Source organism: Notolepis coatsorum, assembly GCF_963971535.1.
Source record: "Notolepis coatsorum genome assembly, chromosome: 3".
NCBI classification, from domain to species: domain Eukaryota; kingdom Metazoa; phylum Chordata; class Actinopteri; order Aulopiformes; family Paralepididae; genus Notolepis; species Notolepis coatsorum.
Genome location: NC_140167.1, coordinates 176,113,779 through 176,126,319, shown reverse-complemented (window position 1 = coordinate 176,126,319; position 12,541 = coordinate 176,113,779). Strand labels below are relative to the sequence as shown.

The window sequence follows — 12,541 nt, the reverse complement described above, 5'->3', positions numbered from 1 at the left end:
TAAAGTATAGATTTAGCTCTACAAACAGCCTCACACACAATGAAAGTTTGTTTTGATATACTGGCCATATAGAGTGGGATTAGACGGATCCCAATGGCCCCGAATGTGTTAAGCAAATACATCCACAGCGGAGAATATGAAACGAATGCTCCGTTATATTTTTTTATTAAATTTTTTTTAAATGTATTTGGACGGGACAATGCAAAATTAATGAACACTGTGGAGTGTAAAATTGCCGGAGTTAGCACGAGGCTAATTTCCATCCGTTGTCCCCAAACATAAAAACAGGACTCATAGAAACAGTAAGAAATGTACAAATACATAAAAACAGGACACATAAAAACAGTAAAAAAAATTACAAATACATAACAGCAATACACAGAAATACTAGTGGCTAGATGTGTTCACATGACTGGTTGGTCTTCAGCAATTTTTTTAGTTGCCCTCTAAAAGAAGCAAGGGTGGGGCTTTCCCTTATAGTGGCGTGGCATAGCTAAACTATTGTCCAATTTGTGATAAAAGCACCAAATTTGGTACATATTTAGCTTAATATATTTAGAAAATATATGGATATTGGGGCATTGCAGATTGGCATTCTGGTGACTATGGTTACCATTTCCAAAAATGGCTGCCAGAGATTACTGGCATAGAACACTTTGGCCACCAAAGCTATTGTTTCCATGTTTTTAACACCACAAATAGTATTTACATACAACTTAAAGTGAACATGTTTTATATTTTTTTTTAATAATTGTTATATATAAAAAAAGATCTTTAAAAAAAATCAACAAATACACAACTATTTACAAAACGGTATCAAATATTTTCCTTTTTATTCCCCCCCCCCCCCCCCCCCCCTGCAGCGAAGAATGGTTCAGCAGGGTTCAACTGGCACATTCTCCATCACAGAAGCAGAGGCAGCCTTCTTGCACCTGGGCCCTATTCCCCGTACCTGGTTCAACTAAGTCGATCAAGAGTCCCATTATCCAGATTCAATTAACCCGATGTTTGAAGCCGGGATTTTCCTGTTCCTCGAAGGTGGATTCAGTCTCGTTAACTCGAACCAGACTTGAGACCCAGGATAAGTGCGCGCGGCCGCTTCAGTTGAAAAGCCAGCACGTATCGATAGCAGAGATCCTGATTTTCTAACGGCATTGATTGATTAATTGATTTAAAACTTTATTAACAGATTGCAGTACGGCTCAATAGCCTCGCCGACAAGTTAAATGCATAATCTATAGGCTAATTTTAAGTCCCTCATTACCCCAATCGATCAGATTATATTTCTTTAAACTTGCCTGCTGGCAGTAGGTTTATGGATTGAATAATCAAATGAGATCTTGCTAGCGAAAATAAGTAGTTCAACTGTTATACAGAATAAGGATACGGCTCTCTTACCCATTGATTGATGTATGGTGGATCTTTTACTTATCTGCACTGTGGTGTGACTGTTTGTGGTTTTGACTTTCACGCAGACGGCCCGGGTTCGAATCCCACTTCTCCTAGTCTTTTCCTTCTTTTTGCAATGTAACGCGGGGTTTCGAACACCGGTCGCCCGGTTGCCAGGATTCAGCACTAGCCGCTGCGCCACTGTGCCAGACGGGATATATTCATTGTTTATCCATTAATGGACGAGAGACCCGTGTTTAGAATATTTTTCTTTTGAATGAAGTTTTATCTCTTTATTCTCAAATGCATTAATGTGACGTCAACGGCTCATTCAATTTCTCAAATCCGTCAAACAGCGCATCTCATCAGACATTTTAATCCCAGTTACAATATCACACAAAAACCACAATCCACGCATAGACACTTCAATTTTATGCTTGAATGAAACACAATCCGGGCGCTCCGTTAAGCAAATCTACAGCGGAGAATATATGAAACTAATCAGAGCCAAACGGCCGATAGGTTTCATTCATTAAAAATATCCCTGCGGGATTCACATTTGCAATGCGCCGTTATTAAAATAACCACATGCAGCGTGTATCGCGACTCCGAGCGCCGTATATGACGTGCATTATTTTATTTAGGACAAAGTAAATCTATAGGCTCAATATGATTTATTATCAGCATTTAGTTCTATTATTATACATTTCAAAAGCCCCCTCTAGGAAAACGAAGCACAGAAACATAATTCAGAATGGTATAAATGGGATGTCTAGACTGTGAGAATCATTTCAGGAAGCGAGCTGTCATTTCTTTGCGGGGGCGTGGCCATGGTTCATCCGGCTAACTGAAGTTAACCCTGCTCTCGACCAGGCTCAAACTTTTTGATCTGTTGTCATGGTGATTTGGACAATCGAGCGTCGGGGAACAGGAAGGTCCGGCTTAAGTCAGGCTAGACTGGAAATTATCCGGCTAACTCAGTTATCCAGGTACGGGGAACGGGGCCCTGCAGCACTTTTTGCAACCACTCTTGTAGCCACAAGAGATCAGCTCGTGGCAGGATTGTGATGCTTGTGTCAATGTCGTCCAGTGGGGCTCATACATTCCTTCTGTCTTCACCCACCCCCAGTCAATTGGTGATGGCAGCACAGGGTCTGGAAGCAGTGTCTTCCCCCAGATGTGACCACCCTGGTAGACTGCTCTCTTGATGTGCTCCACCAGAGCAGCTTGGGTAGGCGGGTGCAGGTGCTGGTTCTGTCAAATAGAAGTATGACAAACCTCTCAATAATGTTCATTGCATCATCTGGGATCTCCTTTGGTCCATTTGCCAGCATCAGTAGTGCATCTGTCAGGTCCGGCAGTGACTTCCATGTTGACCATGCTGCCTTCTTTCCGTTTCCAGCTAAACTGGATACAGTGTCACAGCCTGTCAAAGCATGGAACATTGGAAGGGCACATGACATCTCTGGTCCGAGGCACGCAGCTATTTGGTGGGCTGTCAAGTAGCGAAAGCTCTTGCCAGTTCCGAATGCTAGCCACAGTTCACATCCAGCTGGTAGTTGTGTTATGGCAAACACAGCCAAGACCACAACATCAGTGTCAACAGTGCGAATAAGCAATTGGTGGTGGCCATTCAGTGCAGCTTGTGATACATGCAGTAGCATACGACTATCTGCTTCTTCATGGCTGTGTGGAGATCCTGCAGTGGCTGTGTGCTGAGCACGCCATCCCACCAGTGAGGCCAACCTCCTTGTCTTCCTTACTGAACACCTGAGGGAGGACCTTGAGCACCCCATCTCATCCGTGAGGACAACCTCCTTGTCTTCCTTACTGAACACCTGAGGGAGGACCTTGAGCACCCCATCTCATCCGTGAGGACAACCTCCTTGTCTTCCTTACTGAACACCTGAGGGAGGACCTTGAGCACCCCCATCTCATCCGTGAGGACAACCTCCTTGTCTTCCTTACTGAACACCTGAAGGAGGACCTTGAGCACCCCCATCCCACCAGTGAGGACAACCTCCTCATCTTCCTCACTGAACACCTGAGAGAGGACCTTGAGCACCCCCATCCCACCAGTGAGGACAACCTCCTCGTCTTCCTCACTGAACACCTGAGAGAGGACCTTGAGCACCCCATCCCACCAGTGAGGACAACCTCCTTGTCTTCCTCACTGAACACCTGAGAGGACCTTGAGCACCCCCATCCCACCAGTGAGGACAACCTCCTTGTCTTCCTTACTGAACACCTGAGAGAGGACATTGAGCACCCCCATCCCACCAGTGAGGACAACCTCCTTGTCTTCCTCACTGAACACCTGAGAGGACCTTGAGCACCCCCATCCCACCAGTGAGGACAACCTCCTTGTCTTCCTTACTGAACACCTGAGAGAGGACATTGAGCACCCCCATCTCACCAGTGAGGACAACCTCCTTGTCTTCCTCACTGAACACTTGAGAGAGGACATTGAGCACCCCCATCCCACCAGTGAGGACAACCTCCTTGTCTTTCTCACTGAACACCTGAGAGGACCTTGGATAGGAAGCTGAATAGTTCTGTCTTGTTACTGTCAACCCGCAGAAAGTTCTGCCAGTTTCCTGGTATGGCAGCTCCATCAAGAACTACACAGGTAGCATCAGGGGCTTTAGTCTGAGCTGGAGACAGGGCCTCCAGGCATTTCAGAAGGTCACTCTTGGTCCCAAGTCGTAATCTTCCTCCATCAGAGAGTGCTGGTGGCCATGCTTGGTTCTCATGCTGGAAGAAGTCTTCCAGATTTCCATCTCTTGTTTGACAGCTAATGTAGAGTCGTGAAAACAACTCAACATCACTTTTCATTGATGTCAGCTGCTGCTTCTCCTTACTTGTCGTCTTTGGCATTGAGCCAACAAACAGTTTCAACCCGTTGCGGTGGATTGTGTCATCAATGGGTTTTGTTCTCTCCACAAGACATTCCTTTGTGAATGCTGTGTGGGCACTCTTGTGGAACAGGGGTAGTAGGGCACTTGGGCAGATTACTTTTCTTCCAGCAAGCTGTTGACTTGCATGGTATGCAGCCCAGGACATGTTGTCCACACTCTGATTCACAGAGTTCTCTTCATCACTTGCAAGACTCTTCCGCACATGTTCTAGCCAGCAGTACTCTTCCTTGATGTTATGGTCAGAGTTTTCCCTGCTCAGAGATGTCACAGTGCTGGTACAGGTGCCTTTGTGGTGCCACGGACAACCGGTGGGACTTCTGTGTAGTAGCTTGGCAAATGGCCTACTGTCTTTTGGCTTCCACACCCTCCAACAATCACAATGCTGCGGTAAACTCCTTGACCTACAAATGTAGGGTGTTGAAGGAGTGAAATACCTGTGCCATGAAAGGACTCCTTTGAGGTAGTTGAGCTAGGGTAATGTAGCTGAATAAACTCACAAAATACAGCGCTACTCACAGAAATCAGCAATACAGTGAAGAAATACAGAAATCTATATTCAAAATATTATATTCTTATCTTGTATTCATTCACAACTTGTCAGAAATTAAAGAAAGTAACCTACTGTAGCTCCTCCGTAAACAGACTGGGAAAAAGGTGGGTGACATAGCATCTGTCCAGCTGTAAATAGCAATGGTATAGGATACAGCGCCACCGTGAGAATGTACCAGCGCCACCATGTGGTAAAAAAATTTAAATAATATATAAAAGAAATATTGTAAATAGCCTGCTACGAGAACTGTTTTACTGATTCATGCCACTATATATTAATATAATGAAATTACAAAAAAAATTGTAAATGTCCTTGGAATGGTGAGTGAGTATTTTATTTGGTTCTCAGGGTTAGTGGGATCTAGATTATATCCGTTATTGCATGCAAATCCAAAGGGATAAGAAAGTTTGACTAAGCGCTGGTGGCCATTTTGAAAAATGCCTGACACGGCCACCAGGGTGCTAGTTTGTAAAGCACCAATATCCAGTTTTGTTCCCAATATATCTATCAACACATCTGCCAAATTTGGTGCTTTTATCACAAAATGAACAATTGGTTTGATATGTTGAACTATGCCGCACCCACTATTATGGAAATGGGAGACTGTTCCATGTTTGACTGCCTTTTATGGACAGGACGTTTTGGCCAAACGTGGTCAGTCTACATTGGACCATGCAGTCACCTCTGGTGTCTGACCTGGTGCAGAGTCCAGTGTTTCTTTTTTTGTAGATGAATTCCTGTACAGGATAGGGAGCTAGTCAATGTAGGCATTTGTAGATGAAACAAGAGCTTTTTAAGACTTTGAAATGTTCAAAGCTCAAAAAGCTATATTGTTTCAAAATATTGCAATGGTGGTATGCCAATGGTTTCCTGGCAAATACCTTGATGGATCTATGATAAAGCTGTTTCATGACAGTGACACCAGCAAATTACCAGTTTGTGAAGCAGTATTCAATGTGTGAGAATATCATGCAATGAAGATACGTTTTTGCAGCATCAACTGTTAACACATTGGGTTCCATGCAGTATGCCCATCTGTACCACTCTCTGCCAGTGCTGTAAGCCTATGGAGTGGCTCACCTTCTTTGCAGGGCTATAACTTTTTAAATATTATAGCTATATCGACATTACTATGGCCCATTCAACATCAGGTATATATCGTTCCGGATGTGGGAATGTTATATTTTTCCATTCATACATTGTCGTGTTAGTACCGTCGAGAATATAAGTATGTTTTTAGACTGTATAGCAGTAATTCCTAGAACGTGCGCTATAGGCCCCAACGCGTATTATACATTATCGATTGGCGTTTCGTCCCTATACACGCTATATTAAAAATTTTAAATGCATATGATCACTATACATTATGCTCCATCATGCGTGAAGGAAAGGGGGGGGGGGGGCATTTATGATTCCTTGATTGTCACTAACGGCTTTCTTTAGTAAGACACCATACGTTGATCGGACAGATTGCAATGAAATAAATGGACAATCGAGCTGGAAATAACGTTAGATTCCTCTGGCCGATGCGTCTGGAGAAAAATAATTCCAATTATTTGACGTTGATCTGCTAGATCCATTTTCCGTTTGTATGACGCAATAAACGCCGAAAGCATATTGATTCTTGCGTCTCGAAAGCGATCCAATGCACTCGAGGTGTGTATATTGATCCACGTTACAAGATATCTCTGGCGGAGCCTTTTCCCAGATGCACCGAGCGCCACTTCCGGTTTAGAGTGGAGTGTAACTCGCCCGAAATCCACCAGGCGGCGGTATTGAGGTGTTGCAATATCATACAGGGTCCAGCTGGCTCCCGGAGGCTTCCTGGATGAATTATGAATGCCAATAGCAAATAAAAGTAATAACGATCATAAAACGCACTCAACGCATTTACTCGTTATTGGCAATTCATGTGTTAATATAGCAAGTTAATATTATGTAAGCTATTTGCTAAACTGGAAATGTAATTCTACACTAAAGCTATAAAATATTATGGTTGTGTCTGGTTAGCCAATCAATTTTGTAACAGCACAATCTCTCTCTCTCTCACACACACACACACACACACACACACACACACACACACACACACACACACACACACACACACAATATCTCTCTCTCCCTCTCTCACATTCTCTTTATTACTCTATCACACACACACCCTCCTCTCTATCTCTCTCTCTCTCTCTCTCTCTCTCTCTCTCTCTCTCTCTCTCTCTCTCTCTCTCTCCATGGGCGGAGTTTATGGGGGTGCAGGGGGTGCATTGCACCCCCTGGTGGCCGGGGGTGAAATTGCTTTAAAAAAAAAAAAATCAAGATTATTTTTATTTTAATAAAATTATAATAATTGTGAGAAACAAATCTGAATTCTATTATGTTTTGTTTTACAATACATTCATTTTATAATAATAATAATAATAATAATAACTTTATTTGTATAGCACTTTTCATACAGAGGTTGCAGTTCAAAGTGCTTCACAACAGCAAAAAATACAGGCATAAGCGAGCATAAAAAGATAGACAGGTAGAATCACAGTGTTTCACATTAGGATCTAGCATCCCAATAGGCTCTCCGCTTACAGTTTTCAGTAACACAAATAGTAAAAATAGTTTAAAATGATTCAGTTTAAAAATAGTCAAAAAATTATAAAATAGAACGGACATAAAAAATACAGGCATGAGCGAGCATAGCAAGATATGGCAAATCACAGTGTTTCACATTAGGATCTAGCATCCTAATAGGCTCTCTATTCAGTAATACTCCTGTAATTCATGAACAAATAATCACAGTGTTTCACATTTGGATCTAGCAAATAATAAGAATAAAATGATTCAGTTTAAAAATAGTCATAAATAATCAGTGTTTCACTTTCATTTTATAGTAGTAATCATGTCACATTATAAGGCGAACCTTCTGTAGTGTGGCAGTGAAAGGGTTAACAGTATAATTAACCCTCGCAGCAGCAGCAGCAGAATGCCCCGCGTGCGATAGTAACGCTTGTACAAAGCCACTTATTCTGAGATGATAATTAATGTATCTGGATAACCAATGCACGGATTTTGTCGAGGCAGGTAGCGTTATTTTGGGAAAATTGATATCTATAGTCTGGTATATTTTTCGTCCACGAAAAATGGAGGCTGTAATAATTATTATTGCTCGAGAGTCTCTATGAATAATAATAATTAGAGCCTCCATTTTTCAAGTCAGTTAAAAATGATCCCCCGTAGTGCTGTGTGTGTGAGTGTGTGTGTGTGCTGCTGTACTACCTAAATAAAATAAAAAATTAGGGGTTAGGGCATTGTAAAAACGCTAAAATAATAAAATAAAGGTCAAAAAAATCGCGCGCGCCAGCTGCGCGTGCGCGCGGGGATCGTTCGCCAAGCAGTCGCACCCCCTGGCGTCAAGTTCAAACTCCGCCTATGTCTCTCTCTCTCTCTCTCTCTCTCTCTCTCTCTCTCTCTCTCTCTCTCTCTCTGTCTCTCTCTCTGTGATGTATGTATACCTCTTCCTAACATAAAATTATTGCTATTATTTATTATTATTGCTATTTCTGTTAAACTCTCAAAATAAAAACATTATTATTGACTACTGACTATTGTTTTATTCCATACAGAATTATAATTACATGATGACATATATTACATGGGGGACATTATGATTCTTGTCCAGGTGAGAGATAGGCTAAATACAAATATTAGGCTACACTTTATACAGTCACCATGGGTCTGTGCAGTGCTTGTTTTTATTTAAGTTAGTTCTAAATGTCTTACTCACTATTTAATGGCAGTATAAGGTTGTACGAGGTAAAACATTCGAAAACTATTTCTGACCATTCTATGCCAGGTTTGGAGTCACAATGGCTGGCAGTGGTCACCAGTTCCACCGTCATCTCTCCACCATGACCTTTCATATTTGGAAAAAGGCTTAGTTCAACCACAAAAGGATTGTTAACACATTGGGTGCCAGACCCGAGATTTCTCGGGTTATCTCGCCAGTGGTTGAGCGCCAAAACCCGAGATTTCTCGGGTTTTCATCGTTTTTTCTTTTATTCGATTTTATTATTCTATGCAGTGTCACGGACCTCGGTGTTACCATAGGAAATCATTCTGAGATCCCTAGAGTGCAATACCGGCCGCATCCTGCTAGGTGGCAGTATCGCCCACCCTTTGAAACCTTATTTCACACTGCATGTCACATCTAATTCCGTGCAGGCAGAGAATTTAGACCAAGCCAAGTCTAGCAGTTCATCTGATCACTTCGAAACGTGTTCAGCACATTTGAGGCATATCTTGTGCCACTTCATGTCAGGGATCCGATCGACATCAATACTGGAAATTGCGATCAGACAATTGGAATATTCTTTTTGGAATAACCCGATCAAAGGTAAGGACTATCTGACGTCAATTCCACCTTGATCCTACAATGATTACATATCGATCCAGCCGATCAATCGTATGTAGTATTCAAAACTAATGCCGTTACTGGCGATCAAATCATCAAAAAACTACCCCCCCCCCCCTTTCATGCAATTATGATGAAACATAATACCTATTATATACCTTTGATTTGGAAATAGTAACGTGTCCAGGTGAGCAACACGAATGCTTTTAGCTAAATTCACATATCGCTCCGTAACACAGTTACCAGGAATTAGCCAGGATCACTCTGAAACTATACAATATTCACCACGGTATAACACGCAAACGTATACATGAAAAAAAGAAAATATTTCACATGTTGAACGAGGGATCAAAAGAGCCATAGTATTGTCTCTATAGCTATAATATAGAATATAGATATAGCCCTGCAAACACCGCGATGCACAGTAAAAATCCCTATCTTTTAAAGCAGTGGCACACTGAGTACAAGGATGGCTAACACGGCTGGCATTCAAAGTGTTAAGACTGATGGACAGATAGAGTAAGAAGTGAGATATGTATTACCGTGGGAAATTTCTGGTTATTTCATTTAGATAATATTAAAAAACAAACAAAAAACTGAAATGACAGCTACAGAAACCACTTGGTCTAAAATGATTGACAGAGGGATGGATGCCTTTAGCAATTTGTCACATTAAGTTAAAGATAAGTTAAAGGGGCAAATATAATACATATAAAGGGGCACCCAACTATGCTGATTTATTTTGCACATAATCTCACACATCCAACAACTCTAAACAGTGTTGCACACATTAATTTACTAAATGACAATTATTGCGAGTACATTTGTTTGATTAAACCACCAGTGATGTAATCAGGGGCATTGAATCATTGTGTTGTGTTAATTACACCTCAATGAAATCATTGAAATGATAAGGTAGCAGTCCTATAAGACAGGATATTGCTATTGCTATAATTTCATGGAGCTGTAATTAAAATGTATTTACTCTCAATAACTGTCTAAATGAATGTGTGCCAAACTGATTAGAGGTTTTGGATGTGTGTGAGATTATGTGCAAAATAAATCTGCATTTAAATTTATTTTTGTGAAGTGCCCCTTTAAGGCAGATAATTCTAATTTTCCCACCCGTGAAACCATTCATATGAGACTATTCATAACCCTTTCCCATCTGTCCTCACAAACAGCAGGGCCAAACATAGCATGCAGCTGACTCATGACTTTCATACAATGGTGCCATACAATGTTTTGACGTCACGTTAGGTATATAAACGGCCTCAAACCAAACATGGGACAGCTATAGCATCCCTCATCATCACTGCAACCATGCACGGAAAGGTAAGCTTGCTTTGGTTCTCACACATTGATGTTGTTATATGTTGTTATATGGATCATTTCTTTTTGTAGGGCTCTCATGGCAACACATAAATCATTATGTAACACATGATAACCATCAAGATCCATGTTGAGAATAATATATATATATAGTACGTTTTTTTCATAAATGTATTTGTTCTATTTTATTTGGAAATTCTTTATTAGGAATAACCTTTGAGATGTGCCAGCTTGTTTTCAAGTGGGTCCTCAAAACATCTAAAAAATCTCTATATATTATATATAGATTTATAGTTAAATGGTCAAATAGTTATACATAATATCTTCTTACATAATATCTTCTATTCTACTTTCTAGAATTTCTAATTCTGGGAGATTTTGATGGCATCGTAGTGTTGTAGTTAGTTAGTTAGTTAGTTAGTTAGTTAGTTAGTATACAGTATAGTATAGAAAACCCACCCTCAAATTAAGTTGATCTATTTACTTCTACTCATTAGCATTTCCCGATGTACACTGTTTGCTTGTGTGTCCTCCCGTAAAACTGAGATGTGATTGTTGTCTAGATGTATCTATGTGTATCTACCCTCTGTACAGCACTTTGGTTGACATGTGTCATGTTTAAATGTGCTCTATAAATAAATCTGATTGATTGATATTTAGAAAATAGATATTGGCCATTAATACATTACTCTTGCTCATTTTCAGATCATCTTCTACGAGGACAAGAACTTCCAGGGTCGTTCCTATGAGACCAGCAGCGATTGCGCTGACATGTCCTCCCACCTGAGCAGGTGCCACTCCTGCAAGGTGGAGAGCGGCTGCTTCATGGTGTACGACCGCCCCAACTTCATGGGCCAGCAGTACTTCCTGAGAAGGGGAGAGTACAACGACTACCAGCGCATGATGGGCTTCAACGACTGCATCAAGTCCAGCTCCATGATCCCCATGGTATGAGCAATCATGACACATCAGATAACCACTCATCACCATGAGTTAATCCTTGAGTTAACACGTCTTTACCTTATCTGCCAACAGCACAGGGGACAGTACAGGATGAAGATCTACGAGAAGGAGAACTTCGGAGGTCAGAGCCACGACCTGACAGACGACTGTGACTCCATCATGGACCGTTACCGTATGTCCGACTGCCAGTCCTGCAACGTGATGGACGGCCACTGGCTGATGTACGAGCAGCCCCAGTTCAGGGGAAAGATGATGTACATGAGGCCCGGCGAGTACAGGAACCTCAGGGAGATGGGACAAAGTGGAATGAGATTCAGTTCCATGAGGCGCATCACTGATTCCTGTTAGGTTAACTTGCTCAAATCTGTTCACACAAGAACAGAGGAATGTTTAATAAAAATAACATCTCTTTTCACATTCAGTATGGTGTATATTTATTACGTTGCTGTATGCGATTTACATTCTCTTCCAGGGATTGAGAAATGAGAAATCCATTAGAAAAAAAAGTATATCCTCTGATAAAATGACTGCTGGCATAGAAATACAATTTAATAGTGATTTTTACTGGAGTTACTGCTCTCTAAAAAGAAAAAAAGTCTTCAAATTTGTAGGAAAAGGCTAAGCAAGTACGATTTTCCTCAATCCCCACTGTAATACTATAGGTATATCCACAGATATACAGTCCTAAAAGCATATTGAACCTCTGTAATATTTTAATCCTATGGACAGTATTGTGTAATTGTCACAAGTCGAGGAAATTGAGACTAGGCAGTCTGTAGTCATTTATTAATGATTCATACAAAAAAAGTGTGGAAATGTCTCTTTTGCCGGCTGGGTGAGTGCAGTCAATCACTTCCTTCGCCGGATAGGAGGTGTTGGGGGGCCCTCTGGCAGACGGACGGCAATAGTGTGAGGGAAAGGTAACACCCTGGCTTACCTAACAAATCACTACTTGGGCCGCATGGGTTAGTAACTAGGGTTAGT

At 41.4% G+C, this 12,541-nt stretch overlaps 1 protein-coding gene across 1 annotated transcript; it reads left to right on the top strand.

The window, feature by feature from the left end:
• Window positions 1–10,585: 10,585 nt before the first annotated feature.
• LOC311226073 (gamma-crystallin M3-like) lies at window positions 10,586–11,905 on the top strand (the record flags this gene model as incomplete). Its single annotated transcript, XM_084311450.1, has 3 exons — window positions 10,586–10,597; window positions 11,300–11,542; window positions 11,630–11,905. 3 exons carry the CDS (start codon window positions 10,586–10,588, stop codon window positions 11,903–11,905), a joined length of 531 nt encoding a protein of 176 aa, XP_084167576.1.
• Window positions 11,906–12,541: the final 636 nt, after the last annotated feature.